Here is a 20,270-nt window from a genome sequence, read left to right as displayed (position 1 = left end):
TTTTCTGAGTGGGACCTTTATCAGGCTGGGACACACTGTTTCAGTTTGTTGAATATGTGCGACCATCTGTGAGAACCATGTGCTGTAGATTTGAGAATGGAGGAAGGAGTCAGCACTTAAATCGAAGTAACACTTCCAAATAGCTCAATAAGTGCTCCTCCTCCCTCTCATCTCCATTAAGAGGTTAGAACAGTCAATAGGTCTCGCAGAACACTGGAGACTGACCCTATTGATTTCACCGAAGGGGGAAGGAGGGCAGCCATTAACTGTGTACTTCCTGTGGCCTTGGTGGAACAGTAAATCTCAGCCTTACAGTTACGATTGCCTGGATAAAGCAAATTCTTTTAATTATTCCTGTTTTTCTTTTGTGTTTTTTGGACCAAAGTCCACAAAAAACCTGACATATGTTATGAATATAAACTTGAAATAAAGCAATAAGATACAACTTGGCAGGTCTCATGAATGATACTGCTGCATCACTATGACAAATGCAGAGGCCTTGTTTGTCTGAACTCTAATACAGGAAGCTGTGATGAGAAAGAATCCAATTATGTTAAATTGGTTGATTAAATAAAAAGAACAAAAGATCCAAAACAGCCAACTCAGTGACATGTTTCTTTTATTTATATTCTGCTGTTAAAAAATATCACCGAGGGGGGAAACACATAATGTTTTCTGTCCTCAGACCTGCTTCACTGCAAACCTTTTTTTTTATCAGTGCAAAACAAAACATACATTCACAAATATGCATTTGAGAGTTCAACCCTGTTTGATTGCACGACTGACGTAGTGCTCGTTTGACAGAGCATCAAGGTTTAAACTTAATCATCACACCACACAGCACAGGAAGTGAAGCTCTAATCTTCCACATTTACCTCTGGATGACATTTTTCAATTCAATTCAGTTTTATTTATATAGCACCAATCCATGACAACAGTTGCCTCAAGGCGCTTAAATGCAAAGCTATCCACCAGGACACTGAGTACAGACACGTGTATATACATTTGTTATCGTCCAATCTTTATCAACTATATAAACTCATAATTGGAGACAAAAAAAGCAACAATTCACAAAGAATGTAGGATTTATTAGAGTTGCTATGTCAAAAGCTTAATTTTTGTTTGGCAATAAATTCAATCATCCAAGATTTTTTTTCCCTAGAAGTAATCTACATTTTACAAATTGTTGCTTCTGATGTGACCGTAGCTTTTTTAAATCACTGACAGTAATCGATTCAGTGGTATTATATGACTCCATAGAAGTGAAACACTGGCCGCAGATGGCCGGAAACATGACTACAGTTAAAGGCGATGTTGCTTCATTGCCTGCAGGATGTGTAAAACAGAAACTCTTTGCAAACTACTTCACTAGATCAGCATGAGGTAAAAGTAACAAGTTATTCAGTGTTGCCTGAATTTTATTTTGCATTATTTATTCGTCTTTGTTGCCAGTACAAATACTCGAGACACAAACAGATTTGTTTATCATCATTTTTTATATCAAAAAGGATATAGAGTATTTCATTTTGACATCAACAAACCTCTCAATTTACACAGCAACAGAAGCCATAGACTCACACTTTAACTTCAGAGGCACAAAAACAGGAAACTTCTTACTACTTCAGGTTGCAACATTTGCTATTTTTCAAAATCGCATGTTTACGTTTCAACCTTTATGTCAATGAATATTGTGACACTGAATTAGTGGTTGTACAGGAGAGGAGAGGAGGGTAATAAGACATCGGGGGTCCGGCCACTGAATGAAACACATTAACCCAACATAGTGCTGAGAAAAGAAAGAGAGAAAGAGAGTGAAAGAACAACGACAGCACAAAGTCAGTGTGGACCACGGCAAAACAAAATCAGAAACATGAAGAAGAAGAAGAGGAAGAGCATTTGCCACTCAGGCAGAGCTCAGTTTATCATTCTCATCTGGTGAGCAGCCCCTTCACAAACTCCTTAGACTTTTCGTGTTGTCAAAGACGTTTGCGTTGGACTCTAGTACAATATTTTATAAATGTAATTTTTTTTTACATATTTTTCTTTACAAGTGTTTATTTTCTACATTTGTTATCACAAAAAACACGACATGTTTAACAAATGCCTTTTTTAAAAAAAAAAAAAAACAGTTACACAATGAGTGTTCATGATGTCTGACCAGAACTGTTACTATGGATTTATTGCTTTGTACACTGAGTAATGTTTGGTGCCACCTGCACACTGAAGGTCCAATATGCTGGAACCTCACTGCTGATGGTCTGTACTACCTTAAAAATGTTTGACTTCCAGCTAAAACCCAGCTCAGCTTTTCACCTTTGGTAAATTGTGCAAAGAAATTGAAGCAACAGTAACAGTTTCAGAGACGAAGACGAAAAACTTTGGAAGAAAAAAGAAACGTTAAAAAAGGACACACTACACATTTCACTTTGTTCCATGCATAAATACACAGCCACACACATCTACACTGTGAAGTGCCAACTTGAGACAAAATAAAGAAAATGTACCCCCTTCAGATCTCGTCAGTGTGAGTGCAGACTGAGGACAAACAGATGGTTCTGGGTTGTCTTGCATTTCTGTCTAATTCTGACTCTAAAACACTTTCGATAAGTCAGACGTCCACACTGTTTATCAGTGCATAAACTGCCTCCTTTCTGTAGTGCTGCTTTTGGTTTTCCATCCATATAAATAGAAATCTCCCGTTTTGCTGAATCTCATGAAAAGTGAAAATATACTGTATGTTAACATACAAATACTTTTTGGGGGGAATGTTTGTAAACAATTTTTACCTCTTGCTTTGAACACCTGCATTTTTCTCACTCTTGTAAGATGACGGATTTATGTGTGCGGGGTTCAGCTGGGGAACAAAAGGGCAACATTACAACATTTATGTAGTGAAGGATTGCTTAGTTACTGTCAGTCAAATCTGATTAAACCTCTGTGTTAAAATCTTAATAGATGCTGTGAGGAAACATGAATCTTTCAGGAGTTTTTAATATGATGCATTCAAATGTCCTCATGCATCCGTTTGTTAAAATTTCTAAATATCTCTTATTATTATTTATTCTTCTCTTTTTAAATAATATTAATTTTGCAGTTCTATAATAGTAAGGCTCTCATACTTGTTTTGGTTGGTCCCCAAAGACTTTCCATTGCACAAACCCTTGATAAGGTCTTATATGACAATAACTATTGTGATCCAGCTATATCTGAATTCATACAATATTTCTTTCATATATGTTTTATTTTAGATAAATCTTTAAAACAATGCATTGGTACAGTTACATTCTAAGTGGCATGACGGTGATGCTGAGTATTACAATGGGAGCGGCTTAATTCCTTCACTACACTGCTAAGATGTGTTGGGCTGCAAACACACACAAAAAAACGCTCAACTGCAGCAGTACAGGGTCACAAAAGGAATTACAGATAGGACACTTCTTTTTTTATCGTTTGCATGTGTAACTAAATGAGCATCACAAGTTACAATGCCGCTTTACAAGCCTCCACACCAGGTCGCTTCCATGTTCAAGACACACAGAGGCTGGTGATGAGAAATCAAAAGTAATGTGCATTAAAAAGGACACACGACTGCGAGTGCATTCAGGAGAGAGAGAGTACGATCTATACCAAGAGAGTGTCTAGTTTCTGTTTACAATATTGTGCAGTGACATATTCACACACTGAGATGGCTGGCTTGGAGGACATTGTACTGTACTTGTTCATTTGATTAATAAGGGTCAGCTTCTATGTACTTCTACAGGCTTCAGTGTGGTCAGGAAACCTTAGCTGATGGGATGAAAATGTTCATGTTTATACACAGTTGGACTCCAAATAAATATATCTATCATTAATATGCATAATAATACGTTAACAGACTGCCAATTTGATATGTGTTACACCTCTATTAATCAAATAGCTTTAGTTATTTATATGATCTCATTTTAACATTGAGTTGATCTTTTTTTTTTTTTTTTACATTTTTTATTTGTTTTCTTTAGAATTTGTGCAATCAATACGACAACGGATTGTAGGTTTTCTTGTTTATCATTTGTAGATCATTTTAAGACTAAATCTGACACTCAGGAAAATAAACCTACTCATATATCAGTGAGTGCGTGTTTGGTTTAGGAGTATCCCTCATCCTGCCTGTATCCATAGCCTCCTCCCTGTGCTTCTTCCTGGACATACTCCTCTGTCTTCTCCCAGCTGGCAGCCCAGCCTCCATTCACCTGTGTGGTTGCACCATATGTCTTGGCTGGTCCTCCGAAAGCACCGTAGCTCTGAGTGATGTCACCTGTTTCTTCTGCCAGCTCGTCCTCATCAATGAAGCCACACTTCTCCTCACTGGTCAGTTCCGGGTCAGCCCACGGCTGTTTTTCTCCTGATGCAAAAAGGCCGTAGAAGATCACGCCTCCATAATGCACCAAGGAGGCTATGAGGAATACATACTGCCACTCCTCTCTGGTCTGAAGAGGGAAGAAAAAAAATAGTGTTTTCATAAATACGCTGATCATACCAACAATTTGCCTGTTTATTATTTGTGACCTTGGAGCAGAGTATTGGAGAAATATTTAAAAGGTGTCTACTTTGTAAATCTGTGGCTGCACACATCAAATTATGTGTAGAAATGACATCAGTCCATGTAGAAAACAATACTTGCTACCGAGAAGTACAAGTAAAAGCAAGTTATACTTTTGTGGGCTAGCTCCCAGAGGGATGGTCTTAGTCTTATTTATTTAAATAAATAATAGATAATCAAGACATTTCTAGAGTTTACTCATATATAGTAATACATATATAGTATACTCATATAGCTACGTGAAAAAAACTACAAGGTCACTGCATGCAGATTTAGGCCATTTCTCTCTTATTGTTATTGTCTTTACCTTAGAAGACAAAACGCCTCGAGGTAACTGTAGTGCGATTTTGTTCATGTATAAATAAAACTGAATTGAATTGAATTTGTAAATGTCTGGGTGAAGTATAATTTCTCTGTACTTTTACAGCAAATGTATAACATGCTGTTATTTCTTTAACTGTTTATGCAAATGTTGCCAGAAACCATTAATGAAAGGTATGCTGTATGCTTTTTAATGTCAAGCAGGGAAAATTAAAGTAAACTTCAGAGTTATTTGTTAATTTTTGCACACATTTGAAATGTATGATTTTCATGATTCTGTCACATTTGGAGGAAAAGCCCTTACCTTGTGCTTTGTCATAGCACCAACAATCAGCGGGCACACCATGCCAGATAAGGTGCCCACACCATTAGAGATGCCCATTAGGATACTGGCATAACGCGGAGCAATATCCAGGTGATTGACATTGAAGCCTGACAGCAAAACAACAACAAAAGATTTTATCTTTGTGAGCTACAAGCCTGGTTAACATAATTTAAAGGCCAGTTTGATACAGAAAGGGCAAATGCTATGAGTAAAGTATAAAAGGCAACTGATGCATGACACAGTTACAGATAAAAGTAGCACAAATGGTGACCATCTTGTTGCAGAAATAGGCACCAACTCGCCACACGACCTCCTCCCCCACTCTGACTAGCTGAATGAGTAAGTGTCCTCGTGAGCTGCTGCACGCCGCCTGCCTGGCAAGTCTCCCGAGACAGCTAGCACTGAATTATTAAACACTCTTGGAGAAAGCTGGAGAACACCAGCAAGAAACTGATTTTGCACGTAGTCACAGATATCTGCAGCTTCTATAACTGAGCATAAACATGACAACAGCTGTTGAATGAATAGCTGGCCTAAAGGTTTAGGATCATTAATGAAATTAAATTTCTACTTTTACTCTCCACAGCTTTCTAATTATGGATAATTTCCATGGAAAAAGGTCATTTTTATAGTCTTTTTGTCCAAATATCCAACTTGAAGTCTGTACTTAGCTAAGAAATAATAAATAAACACTTTTATTTATTATGAATTAAATAGACACGATATGATGTGTTAATTAGCTTCATAAATGCTTGTTTTATTTTTAAAACGCTGGAGAAAGCCACACTCGCTGTTTCTCCTGGTTCTACTCATTGTGGTATGCTAGTCTTCTAGCTCTAGCATCAAATATAGAACACAGAGCAACAGCATTTAATACCAAAACAAATCAGCACATCTGTCACACGTCGTCTTATTTTATGCCTCATTCAACCAAGAAGTTGTAAATAAAGTCCAAAAGGCACTGTAACAAAAAATAATTTCCCCTAGGGATCAATAGAGGATTCTGATTCTGATTCTGAAAAACTCAAAGCCACAACTGCCAGCCTATGGTAGTCTTAAAAACAAACTGAATGACAATTATTTCGGACAAAATTCAAATTTGAGATTGAGGTGAAACAAAGAACAGACTCTGAAACTGACCTGAATGGAAACAAAGGCACATAAATTGTAATACAACACGCACAGAGGGAGTGTCACTATGATCTCTGCTGAGCATGCAATGGCTCCATCAAATCCTTACTGTACATATATTATATAGACAAAAAGTACCGAGCTGCCTTTAACATCATACATAGCAGTATCTAGACTGATATTAGGCATATATATATTTGTTCGGCTGCTATTTATTTTTGTTACAGGAGTTTCCTAACAACTGTTATGTGTAGTTATTTATGAGTCCTCACTAAGATAACCCAACAATGTAGTTTTAAAATATATGCCGTCTGTTATCAAAGCAAGTCATTAATCACTCTTTTGCATTCTGCCCGATTAAGCTTGAGTTAGGTGTTTGTTGTGTCCTTGCTGAGTGATCAAAGGGTTTTTCTCTCATCTCTTCTTTAGGATTTTATTTTTATTTGCCGTTAAAAATGTTGATACAATATGGTGGCAAGGTGGCAAATACGTAATATTGGCTTTTATTATTAATATAATTAACACCCCCTTGAACATCGGTTGGGCTTGATGATGTGCCTCAAAAGAGCGCCTACTAGAGTGTCAACACCACTCTGTAACTTTACGTGGTCTGACACTTTGTGGCTCAGTTGCTGTGGTTCCTAAATACTTCCACTTTGCAATAATCCCACTTAACAGTTGTTCATAGAAGAACTAGGAGGGAAGAAATTTCATAAACTGCCTTTTTGCTGTGGTAACGTTATATTACAGTACTGTGCACTGAGCACTTCAGAATGACCCAGTCGTTCACTTGTAAAGAGGACTGAAGAGGACCACTCCTGTGGTAACTGGGTTGCATTTGTCTGAACTGGGTAGAACAGCGCTCTCTTGTTTTGCACCTTGGTCATAGAATGACCGTCAGAGCACATTGAAGTGGAATGATTTTGTCGCCCTATGTGAGTTCAGAGCATTCTCCAGCTTGTCCTTGTATTATTTTGACTATGACTTGTTTTATGTATGTTGATGTTATGTTTTATTATTAATTTGAAACAGTGTAACATTGTAATGGTGGGCCTTCTTGGGCAGGACTCCCCTAAAAAAAAGGAGATGCTAATCTGAAAGGACTTTCTGATTACATAAAGGATAAACAAATAAAAATACCTGAATTGAAGGATTAAGAGGCTTGGCCCAATACTTTGTCCATAAAGGGCAGCTGATTGCTGCTGTATTAATGTTAAAAAAGTGCACACTTTCTTTGTAAGCTCTGGGTCATTTTATAAATTGTCTCAAAAAGCAGTGCAGTAGCACCAAGTGTTGCTTACAAGTATATTTATTCTTTGTCTAGCTTGTTATCCTTTTCACTGAAGCCCCAAATCATTAAACATTAAATGAAATAAAGCTAAATCTAAACAGTGATGACATTATTTAATCACTTTTAATTTACATCTTGTTTCATACCACATATATTCTGATCTTTTTACGCCTACTAACCTGATATAGCAAATCCACTGAAGCCCACTGCAAGCACGAGGAAGGAGATCGCCACCCCTTTGCTGTGGGAATATCCTACCACCAGTAGCAATGTGGCCTCCATGCCAAATCCTGGCAGGGAGAGACAGTAGTGTCACACACACAAGCACAGACAAAGCCCACGGGCAGTTGGTCATTGTGGTGCCAATTGAATTAAGCGTGATACATGATCTGCACTCAATTACACAAGTGTCAGATATGAAATCAATGCACAGTCACAATCAGTGAGTCAACCCGTGTACTGAAGTATTGAGCAGATAGATTTTTACCAAAAAATATAAACAAAACCATCTCTGCAGCCCAGCTGGCCGTTAAGAGCACCTTAAAAACAACACTATGGATCTGACACCATCAAAATAACACCCTGCAGCCGTGCAAAGAGAGGTGTGGAAATTTTTGATTTCATCCTCGGTTCAGACTTCTCACCTCCGCAGTTCATGATTTTCCTGACAGTGGTAGTTGTCAGGATGTTCTTGCTGCGCAGGTAGTCGGCCAGCTGGCCACCAATGGGCACAATGATGGTCATCACCAAGTGGGGGAGGGCAGAAAGTGCACCGACCTAAAGTCCCATACAGAAAATCAATAAAATTAGATGCACAGCTGAATGCCAGTATAATAGATGAAGATTTATACTTTTGAAGATGTTTCTCCATTAATTTTTAAAAGGCTCTACAATTTAGGACATTCTATATTTTTCATTATTCGTATTTTCTCACTTATTCAAAGTAGCTGAGCAGAAAATAGAAAATATCCCTGTTTTTAATGCATTTTCATACTTTGTCAAATGAATGTTTGAGGGAATGAGCAGCTAATAAGGATCAAACTCAAACACACTTTGAGCATATATTGGTCTTATAGAGCAAATAACAAATTTCTGATTTGAAAGTCACTAAAATAAGATGAATGGCATAAATCTTTGGAATTTTTACTGTATATTTCTACATTTTACACCTTTTTCTGTTGATAAAGACCTCCCCACAGCCATTCATGCTACACCAAAGTAGTTAATTAAAAGATAAACAATTAAATTACTGAAAAGTTCTAGTTGTTTACTGTCTAATATAGAAATTTCAGTTAAAAACAAGTAAAATTTTCATCAATTGACAAAAAAACAATGTTTTAAAACTACAGGACATTCCCGGCACTGACCTACAATATCATGTAGAAAAACTGACACATCCTGTTGAAATTGCACTTCTTTATCTCATATTAATATATCGCAGGGATTAAATATGTAATTTAATCCCCACATAATTAAACGTTTCACTCACCAGGCCCATTTAAGATTAAAGTGGATTGTTTGTGGCCCTTAATGTAAAATGACCTTGACATCCTTGCTCTAAGAGATTCTGTGCAATATATAAAATAACTACAGTGCATTTTGTTTTTTAAATTTAAACCTGTTGAAGTTACAGTTGCTTTGATGTGTTTTTTTATTCCATCATCTGAAAAAGTTCACACAGGCCTTAAAAGATAAGCATGGATATATAGTGGAAATGTATATTGCATCACTTTGTTATGATGTGTATCAGTTCATGAGAGAGAACTATTGGCCACCAGCTGCACTCACACTGATTCTCATAATAAATCAATGAATCTGTCCAAGAGCAAAGCGTCACTCTCAGCTTTAAACAGACTGAATCTGAGTGGTGAGGGGTTTTCTTTACGACTTTAATCTTTCATGTCTCTATTCTTTTTTTTTCTTTTTTTGGTTGTCTTGTGACATTTTTTGTAAGCTCACCTTGCTTATCTCAAAACCAAACACTTCTTCAAAATATGCAGGCTGGCTAATCAGCAGCAGGTAAAATGTCCAGCTCCTGCAGAAGTTGGCCACAATAATTGCATAGACAGGCATAGAGGTGAAGAACTTCCTCCAGGGTGTCTTGAATTTCTGGAAAAGATTAAGAAAAATGATGGTTGTGTTCACATGAAGGTAAAGAGCTTTGCCTGACTGACAGTTTCTGGAACTGTGTTCATATTTTTGTAATGCTTCTTACAAAAAAATAAATAAATAAAAATGGGCTAAAAACGGGGTATTTTGTGAGGTTACTTAAGCCCAGGTTTTTGACGTTTTTGGTGTCCCCTCACCTCTGCAGGTCCCGTTAGCTTGGCACTCTCTCCAATGCTCTCCTCAATGTAGCAGCGTTCCTCATCAGTGATGGTTGGATGTTCAGCAGGGCTCTCATAAGACACCAAGATCCAGAACATATACCAGAAGATGCCAAAGCATCCTGTTTGTATGGACAAATTACAAGTCAGAAGGTGTACAGAAGAAGCATTGCAACTAATTTTGACCTCAGCAGTAAGCACATGCAGAGACTCTGGCAGCCTGATCTTTCTAAAATGCCTGAGAGAATAAAAGCCAGACAGGAAAGCTAACTGTATCCAGTCCACAGAGAAAGACATGGGGGTTATTTATTGACACACCAAAACATCAGGGGGGGGGGGGGAAATCAATACATAGTCTGCCTGGCTAAATCCATTTGACTTTCACTGAAGTCTCTTAGTTTTTCGCCAAGCTTAAAAACAGTTACATTTATAACCTACATGTATTTTTCATATATAAAAATTTATCTCCAGTTCTTTTTGTATCAATATGCATGCCTATCCCATGCAGTCCCTCACTGAATCTTACAGTCTTACCGTAGACATAGAACACTGAGGACCATCCTGTATACTGAACCAAGACCCCAGCCAGAGGCATCGCAATCACAGCACCAGCATAGGAGCCTGGCAAGGAGAAAGCGATTCAGTGCTTGCAAGGACAGACATCATCAAGGTAAAGTAAAGTTTAACAAATCATATCTGTATCTAGAAGGAGAAACAGAAACAAAAGTATTTACCACAGAATGAGAGGGTGGCCAGACGACTCCTTTCTAATGGCGGCGCCCATTTACTCCAGATCCCATGACAGGCTGGGTAGGTCACTCCCTAAAGCCAACCACAAGGAACAGTCTGTTTTCATTTGTTACAGTAAAACAATAATCATCAGTGAAACTCTCTGCACTTTGGCCTGTTCTTCTAAGCTATTGTTGTTATAGAGATGCATGTACTCTTGTCTCCCAGAGGCCAGAGGGATTATATAAATGTAGCCAATCTATATGGTCTGTGTGAAAAATATTGCAAAATTTGAACAATGGCACAATTGCAGAGCATGTACTTTCATTATCTTGCACTTGTTTTGTAGGCTACTGTATGAATACTATTATAACAGGAAAGGCTTTCAGGATTTCTAGACCAAAGCATAATTAAATTATTATACAGATGTATTATTATATGTATATGAATACAGATATTTTCAGGTTTAGGATGTGTTAAACGTCCATCTGGAATACCCAGTTAGACTTGAATCTGAACCAATAGACATGTCATAAGTAATCAAAATTAACATTTTCGCCCTTGTAATTACCATGAACAAACAGCTCAGCACCGTGATGACCTGATGAGCTGTTCAAGAAGCAAAACAGGCCTGCAGACATTAAATGCTAATCAGCCTCTAATTTGAACAAACTTCACTGATTTTAAATCCAGTCTGCAGGCTTCCTTACAGTAGGGCCTGCTGGTCTTTAAGGAAATTAACTGTGTACATTACCACGTGTTTATATGTCCAGGAAAAGCTGTATCTTTGTATGTTTATATCTATCGCAACAGACTTTATAGCCCATGTGAGAACTGCATTATAAGCCCTCCATGTTTTTTACTCCAATAGGTATATTTCATCAACATGAGTGTCTAATTTCACTACAAAGCCAGGAGGATTGATATCCCTCTGCAAATCAACATTTTCCCCATTATCCATCTCTGCAGGATCACTTTACTGTTGTTTGTATTCAGGCACAAAAAGGCACAATAAAGGAAAGAAAAATGAGCTGGACAAAGCCATGGAACCAGTTGGAGTGGACTGGATCAATACAGTGCATCTCGCATTTCATTGAACTGCACGCCATACTCTTTATTCTCTCGGGAACTAAAATTATACAGTGAGCGAATAAAGTGAGAGAATAAATTCATTGCTGATTTTTTTATTCATGCACACAATAAAAATAAAATAAAATAACATAAAATAAAACATAGACTGCTGTGACGCACCTCTGACAGTGTCTTACCTCCACCAGTCCTTGTAATATCCTGACAAATATGACACACCCATAGTGGACTCGGGCAGCCGAGGGAATGAACATGTTGAGAGTGGAGGTGAGGACGATGGCTGCACCAAATACCCTGAAAATATCACAATGACCAGCGTTTTAAATTTCAATCATAGCAAATCGCCTCATTATTAACTGTGCTGAACGTATGGCAACACATTTTATTAATCAAGTATCACAACAGTCGACAGCGTGCTTTTTGGGTGAACATTGCCCGGTTTTTTCCAGACACTCATAGTAAAGCAAATCCATAAAACAAACAAAAAATAGTATGTGTTACTTCCAATGGTAATTTTAAATCTCTTTGTTTTTACTTTGTTTTGCTGGAAAAAGCCGAAACCTTCCATTTCAGCTTTAAACCATCACTGCACCTGAGGAGGATGCAGGGCTGTTCGCCGGTCCTCGGATTTGATTGGCTCTGCCTTACACGCGCTCTTTGACGTCATGTAAATGAATATTTGAAGTAGCAACACCCCGTAAATGACCACGTCACGTGTCGCTTAGCAACCGTTTTCGCTTTCGTACAGCTCGAGACGTGTTTCTCCTGAAGAATGGCGTTTAATTTTAGTTTTGACGCTGACCGAGAGCGAAGAGGACAATTAACCGATGACTGCTCTGCATTATAACTCGGGGGAGAAAAGATTCATGCAGGCTAATTATTCATCAGGCTGTTAAATTTAGCCCTAGCACTGCTTATTCTGAAAGCTTACATGGAAGGTTGTAGAAACAGGAATGCTTTTATTATCGCTATTTTATTTTATTTTTATTTTATAGATAGGCCATATTTTTCCATCTTTATTTTTAGGAGGGAGCAGGTGAGCAAGCAGAGCAAGGCCGAACACACAGCTATTTCTCATTTTTGTCACGTCCCACACTCCCCCGCCCCTCTCCTCCGCACGTGGGGGGACAAGCCCTAATCCGGTGGAGACTAGTGTTGAGCACGAGACCGATTGATTCGCTTACATCCTCGTGTCAATCACACAAACGGACTGCAGGGAGATACGATTGTAAAAGTCGCGGGCCCTAAATAAAAATATCACAAAAATATCATTAAAAAAAAACAATTTTCCGTTTTATTTGAGCAAAATGATTGGATGAGAAATGTTTGGTACCATATCAACGTCCATCCACTAAAATGTGTGCCGTGTTGTTGATATGACAGCATACAGTCTCTGCAGTTTAACGTAATTATAATGACTGACGCATTTGGCAGTGCTCATGTGAATTAAAGCCTTTGGCGACAGGACCGGGTCTGGTATCCATGCCCTGAGAGAGCGACAGATTAGACCCGGCTCCCCCAAGGGAGCTCATTAACAGGTGGCAGAAAGCCCTGACACCAGGAGCTGCAGGCCTGCCAGCCCAGTGCCCTCCCTGCAGCTCTGCATCACTTCAGATCTGCAGACTGTCTGCTCCCTTTGTGCAGAGATGCTCTGCATATAACCGTGACCTGCTCATCCGTTTCACAGTTCAGACACGGATATTTTTATGCCTGCTTTTGGCTGTATTTGGTTTTACTATTCTTTTTAATCGGAGGTGATTTTATTCCACTCCCCGCCTGAACGGGTTTTTTGTTTTCCCACTGTTGATAAAAATTGCAAATATAGAAATGAATAGACAAAGGGAGTAAGAGGAAACGAAAGTCACGCCAATTGTTCAAACAATTCTTTTAATACCCAACACCAAATCACGAAAATCTGCCGACTGAATATAGCTGTGTCGTATTTATGGTAATTCAGGGGAGGTGCCGCCTACCTGTTCGCTGCCAGCCTGGAGGATATATATCCTCCCGGGATTTGTGTCACGATATAGCCCCAGAAAAAAGATCCGTGAATCATTCCCACCGTCTCTGGATCCCAGTTGAACTTGGCTTTCTGGCAGATAATATGGAAAACAAAAACAGTGGAGTTAAAATGAACAAGTGGCCTATGCGCTTTGGAAAAACGTACATGTGTTGCATGTGAGCTCTATTGTGGCTAATTAACCAAGAAATGAACGAATTTACTCTATCGAAGAATAAATCTAAACGGGGGCCTTTTTAATAAAGGCCTGCATGTGTTTATTTCGACTGGATTTTCATTGATCCGATTACTAAAGCACCTAATTTTCCCGTAAAAAAATAATATAAAGCAAGCTAGTTATGTGTAACAGTTTGGCTTTCTTGGTAAAGACGAATATTGGACGAAATTTGAGATAATGCAGTTGTATAATATAGGGGTCAGGATGAATACTAAATACATGTTTTATAGAAATTGTTCGAAATATTCAGACATTTTTAATGCACCTTTTGTATGTAATATCCCTTTAAGAAAAAGACTGGCTTTTACATCATGACACTGACACTGTTCTACGTAATTTATTACACCATACACAGGAAACAGTGACGCTACTGATCTTAAATCTTATTGAACCATCAATGTATGCTATTTAATCCTAAGAATATCCTGTGTAAGCTGTGGAGGCCTGGTGCCATTTAAATCAGGAGCATCTCTGGCGCATTTTTACTTTCCCTGCACACAGATGTAAAGCTCTGTAGAAATGACTACCGTGGTTCATTTAAACTTAGAGGGGGGCTATTTCACGGCCTAGTGTGCCAGCAATAGAAGGCCTTTATGTGTTTCTCATTTATCATGTGCAGAGAAACTCGTTTTAATAACCATGTGCCATGATGTGCCTCGTCTGTACACGATGTACTCGCTCGCTCGCTTTGCCACACCTCTTTGATGATGATCTTGCCGTTCTGGTGAACCGTGCTGTTGTTGACCATGCCCACTATGGCCACGCCCAGGTTGCATCGGATGCCGAAGGAGATGCAGAAGCCCAGGCCGCTCATGATGGCGATAATGTAGCGGCGGGGCAGGCCGAAGCACTTGCAGTCGCACAGCGGGGGTTTCTTCTCAGCGGCCTCCCGTGGCCTTCCATCCTCCGTGAGCTCGATCACTTCCCCGGTTTTCTGCCTCCTTTCTATAACCCTGCAACAACCAGGGGGTGATAACTCTGTCTGTGTGGATCCTCACTCATCCAGGTCATGGCAGTCTTAGGCGATTGAAATAAAGCCAACTGGGATTCTTTCTTTCTTTTTTAAGGTTCATGGAGAGATTTCATACCTCATCCACATCCAAGAGTTTTGGGGTTTTTTTTCGTTCTGAAAACTGATGGAGAGTCCCAGGTATTTATTGTCTAATGGGGTTGTCCCTTTGGAGGAGGATCTAACCCACCCTTTGTCCACAGGGTAAATACCTGGGACTCTCTTGGATGGGAGGTGAAACTTCTTCACTAACCACAAAAGTCCAGTTATCTTGATTTCTACCGCTTAAGAATAACACTGTCTGCGGATCCAACTAACACCACATGAAATTAAGATTCTCAAATTTATAAAAACAACAGATTTTTTTCTTTCTTTCATGGAGGCCCATTAATATTTCCATTTAGCATGAATATTTTAGTAGGGGCTGGGTGCTTGGGAGTATGTGTGTGTGTGTGTGGGTGTGTGTGTGGGTGTGTGTGTGTGTGTGGGTGTGACCAGGATACTGTTTGAGACGTCTTGTCAAACAGTCAAGTAAATCCTGGAAGCATTTCCTGTAGAATCACCATAATGAGAGAGAGGTAGTGGGAGGTTTAGGCCTCTGTGATGTATTTACATTATGGAGAGCATTTATTCACACTGAGGACAGCATGTCTGTGAGGCTTTAGTCAGACGACTCCTGCAACGAATTAAAAAAATAAATTTGATGCTTTTATTTGCTCCAATAGGAGGGGAAAGCTTCTAATGGGAAACGAGAATGAAGGTTCCCCTTGTAGAGCAGAATTAAGTCGAATATGCCCCTGACTGTACCGCATTGCAGCACCCAGCTCGCTTTCACACTCATTAGCATTCAGGGACCGAGCAACAGCTCCAGCCTGCAGACAACCCGTCTGTGGGCTTTCCTCAAACTCCTCGTGCTTTTCTTTTTTATGTATTAATTTTTTCTGTCCAGGAAAATCGCGTTTGTCGCAATCAGTTAATTGTCTAAATCTAAAATGTTATCAAAACATGTAAATCTCCGTCTCTGCAAACGAATGAAGACATTCCAAGTTAAATAAAAGGGACAGCAGAATATTAGAATTAAATGCGTGTATTTGGGGTGAAACGTAAGACCTGGTTCAGGGGGTAAAGCCAGAGAGGATACAGAGAGCCACTGATGTTTAACGAAAGTCGGTTTAATTCCATTTCTCCTGCAGATTTGAGCAAGCACTCGGTGCAAGGGTATGTAAGGCGGAGAAGATGAATTCGCAAGGGAATAGGCCCGATGTGAATATAGCGGGAAGTCTAAAAACGCATTTATTCTGCTGAACACTCAAAAATAAATACAAAATAAATAAAACGGGTTTTTTAAATCACCAAACATCAACATTAAAGAAAAGACACACACACATATCGAGGTGCTGAATTAATCAAAGTGATAGCTGTAGATTAAAATGATTCAAATGAATAGAATTTCCTTTTATTTGGTTATAACGACATCGTGAAATGCTTTAAAAATCACGAGTGGAGTCCCACAAATTTCTCGCGCGGCCTGCGCGTCCTCTTTAACCTAATCTGCCAATCAGATTCATGTGCAGGCCCCTGCATCAGGATCTAGTGGCATCCATACCCTTGCCAGCAACACACACACACACACACACACACACACACACACACACACACACACACACACACACACACACAGAGAGAGAGAGAGAGAGAGAGAGAATTTTCTTATTTTCTTCTAGAGGCGTGACTAAGCATCCCTGTAAGTTGTGAGACAGTGCTGGGTGCCCTCTGGACCCACACGTCGTGCCTTGTTAAAATCCAGCATACAAATAATCGCATTTTGGGCTCAGACGGTTTCAAACGCGCTGTTGTCCAGATTTACCCACAAAAAGAAGAGCCCGTCCTTACCTGTACATATGACCCAGGGTCTTCCCCGCAAATTCCTTCACCCCCGCCGTTGCTTTCGTCTTTACTGACTCCATATCCAGTTTCTGAATGCAGGCCTGTTTTCTCAATATTTGTTTTACTGTTCAGGCGTCATGTTACAGCGCAGGATGGCTGGACTGCAGCGGCTGCAAGGAAAACAACAAACGAAATTACGAGAAAAAAAATGAGCCCACAAGGAAGGCGACGATCCAACAGCCGGGAATAATTCTCAGCGCTAGGCTGAAAGCGCAGAGGCGAAAAGAGCCTGGTGTAAAAAGGGGGGATCAAGCGAGCAGTTCGCCTTCATCCACCACCAACTCATCTCCTGCCTGGCGTACAGTAGCCAAGCCAAGTGCCATCACGACGAAAGCGAGCGAAAAAATTGATAGCCGGCGTCGTGGAGCGATATGGATCTCTCTTCGCACCCAAAAAGGAAAGAGAGAGGGGGGAGAAACAGAGCTAATGAATGATGGATATGAAATAATAAAAAAAAAAAATCCAACAAAACAAAAGTTAAAGTTCAGAAAGCGGGAGTGGGCGTTTGGAGTGGCTTCAATAAATCAAAGAGCGAGTGAGGCTGTATCGTGTCTCCTGTGGTGAGCGCAGGTTCATCTGACGTCGCGTTCAGCACCGAGGTCAGCGACAGCAACGCTCCGCGTCCAAACATCTGGCCAGCTGCTCAGCCCAAATAAAGGCCACACGCAAAACACAACATGCCCACAAACGCCATGTCTATATATTTATATATAGACGCTATAAAGGCTAAATGAGCCTGTGTCTAATAGCAAATAAAAAAAAATAGTGAGGGGAAGAAAAGGAACTGCTTTATAGCTCAATCGGTCTCTTTATTTATCAGCTGAAATGTGAAACTAAATGAAGCTATTTTATATCAACTTGTGTTTTTTAACACTTTGAAGAAAAAACGAATATTAACAGCAACAGTACATATGAGAGCTGCAGTTCTCCTGAGGGCGGTGCTATGGAAACCAATGGAACAGGAGTGGATCTCCCCCACCCATCCCAGTGCTGCCCTCCAAAAAGCTCCTCAACGCAGGAATCCATCAATAATTTAGCCGTCTCCCCGGTTTTCCTCTCCTTGACAACCACATCTTCCCACAGAAGCATGAAGAAAATCTTAGAATAATTAAAAAGAAATCTTTCTCAAAAGCATACGTCGAATAATAATAATAATAATAATAATAATAATAATAATAATAATAATAATAATAATAATAATAATAATATGCTTTAATACGAAGATCTTATTTTATTCACAGTCAAATAACCTGGGGGAAGCGACCAGGCTCTTTTTATTTGTTGGTATGGGGCGACACCTGGTGGTTGAAAATAGCAGTCTGAAACTTTTGTGTGACAATCTTTGAGATTATTCGTGCATATTTTGTGTGTCTGTTGTTAGATTTTTGTATTTATATTGCATTTGTATAATAGTTTATATTTGGCTTCTCCTGAAGTCATTATTCAAAAACTGGGTTTGTCTTCACTGATGTGCCGGAGCAACAGTGTGCATAGTTCTTACACTGACCTGATGAAAGTGCACACACGTTTCAAAGGAGCAAGACTTTCGTTCGAGTGTTTCTTTGTTGTTAACATTCAAGCATAAAAGCCGCCTAAACCAAGTGATGAACCAGTGAGTTGTCTACATATAACAGACAACTCAGCAAAGAACCAGAGATATATTCTATCTTGAGACACTTTGTTACAAGTAGCCTGACACAAAAACACAGAATTTGTTCCCCTTTCTTCAGTTGAATATATGAAAAATGCTGACAATAACACAGTTTGACAGGGATAAAACTGTACTTATTTATCAACAAGGTGATTCCCCAAAGAGCTATAAAAACCTTAGAAAAAAGTTTCCTTAAAAAAAATCAAGAAACTGGACAAGGGGAGGACAAGAGAAATGGACTAAAAACCACTGATGAACAGCATCTGAAAGTTATGTCTTTAAGATATAGGGAAAAAAATCAGCAGACGTGAGAGATGCATTCAGCCCTTCAGTTGATTCATCCACAGTTCACAGAAGCCTCACCAGACATGGTTTTAATGGAAAGGTGGCTGTAAAAACCATAAGAGAGGGAAACAGAGAGGAAAGGCTGAGGTATTCCACATTACACAAGGACTGGACTGAAAATCAGCAGCGAGAGGTCTGATGGACCAATGAATCCAGATTTGACAATTTTAGTTCAAATTGTCTTGAATATTTACAGGTCAGTCTGTAAAACACAGTGGAGCCTCATTAAGGACAAAGTATTTTCAGCAAATATATAAAAACACAAAATGGAGCACTGTCAGTCATAGATCAGCCTCTGCAGAGCCTGGACATCAACATTACCGAAGCAGTGTTGGATCATCTTGACACAAAATACAGAAAAAGGCAGAGCTTTGAATGTCCTTCAAGAAAACAGGAGAACTATTCCTGAAGACTACTTAAAGAAATGACTAAAAAGCAGCTTAAGAGAGTTCAGGCTGTGTTGAAGAATAAAGGTGGTTGTGCCAAATATTAACTGTTAAGCTTGTTTAAATTGTACAGATGTTTTTCTGTGGAGAAAAACGTGATCTTAAAATAAAGTTGGATGAGATCTTTATGTTGGAGAAAGATGCAAAACATAGATGCGCTGGGTGTCTTATTGTAATTGAAAATAAAGCTCCAACAAAAAATGACTTTTCTTTATTTATTGGGAATTTTAACAATTTTAATAAGTTCCTGTTCAACAGTCGACAGAAAACTTACATATTGATACTGACAAAATATTTACATGATCACAGTTCATGCACAAAACTGGTACACTGCACATAGTTTGCAGCAGTAACAAATACTATGCAACAGATGTTGAGAAACAGATAGGAATTTTTTTTCTTTAAAAAAAACCATACAAAAACAAATTAAGACAGATGTTTAAGGCATTCGTTTGTTGGGAAGTCCATCATGGATGTTGCGGGATTTTGCACGCCTCAGTAAACAGTCATGCTCAACAGACACTGAAAGATTTTAAATCCTGAGACTGGAGTGAGTGTCGACTGTCAGATATATCCTGCTGATTGCATCAGCCGCTTTACTGTAAGAAGTTAAAGCACAAACACGGAAACCTAAAAAAGCATAACAGATTTATACGCACTCTATATGACAAATGATCAACTTATTAAAAAAATAATCAATCAGACGCTTGCTACAATGTAAAATGTAAAGCAGGAGTCTTATTTTTCATTAGTGTGGTGGAAGAGCTGTCTGAGCTAACACTGCTTCTTGGCCAGTTACGAGGTGATGAAGAGGACAATCTAAAACAGGGGTCCCCAATCCCA

The 20,270-nt window shown here is 39.1% G+C and overlaps 1 protein-coding gene across 1 annotated transcript; it reads right to left on the bottom strand.

Moving 5' to 3' along the window:
* Positions 1-4,124: 4,124 nt before the first annotated feature.
* Positions 4,125-17,005, bottom strand: slc17a6b (solute carrier family 17 member 6b). Its single transcript, XM_085355327.1, has 12 exons — positions 16,932-17,005; positions 14,727-14,982; positions 13,766-13,884; positions 11,972-12,086; positions 10,709-10,796; positions 10,509-10,595; positions 9,954-10,096; positions 9,607-9,756; positions 8,292-8,424; positions 7,827-7,937; positions 5,205-5,332; positions 4,125-4,466 (listed from the first exon to the last, which is right to left on the bottom strand). Exons 1-12 carry the CDS (start codon positions 17,003-17,005, stop codon positions 4,125-4,127), a joined length of 1,746 nt encoding a protein of 581 aa, XP_085211453.1.
* Positions 17,006-20,270: the final 3,265 nt, after the last annotated feature.

This window comes from Diplotaxodon limnothrissa, linkage group LG1 (assembly GCF_057381915.1).
Source record: "Diplotaxodon limnothrissa isolate DT_005_m linkage group LG1, D_limnothrissa_male_GT1.1, whole genome shotgun sequence".
NCBI lineage: Eukaryota > Metazoa > Chordata > Actinopteri > Cichliformes > Cichlidae > Diplotaxodon > Diplotaxodon limnothrissa.
The sequence above is the reverse complement of the archived record's forward strand: the minus strand, read 5'-3'. Positions and strand labels throughout refer to the sequence as shown.

Coding starts and splice junctions, on each gene's coding strand:
- slc17a6b (XM_085355327.1), bottom strand. CDS start 17,005: ATGGAGTCAGTAAAGACGAAAGCAACGGCGGGGGTGAAGGAATTTGCG. Junction 10,797..11,971: donor TATTACAAGGACTGGTGGAG/GTAAGACACTGT, acceptor GGTTGGCTTTAG/GGAGTGACCTACCCAGCCTG. Junction 5,333..7,826: donor CAGTGGATTTGCTATATCAG/GTTAGTAGGCGT, acceptor TTTTGCTGTCAG/GCTTCAATGTCAATCACCTG.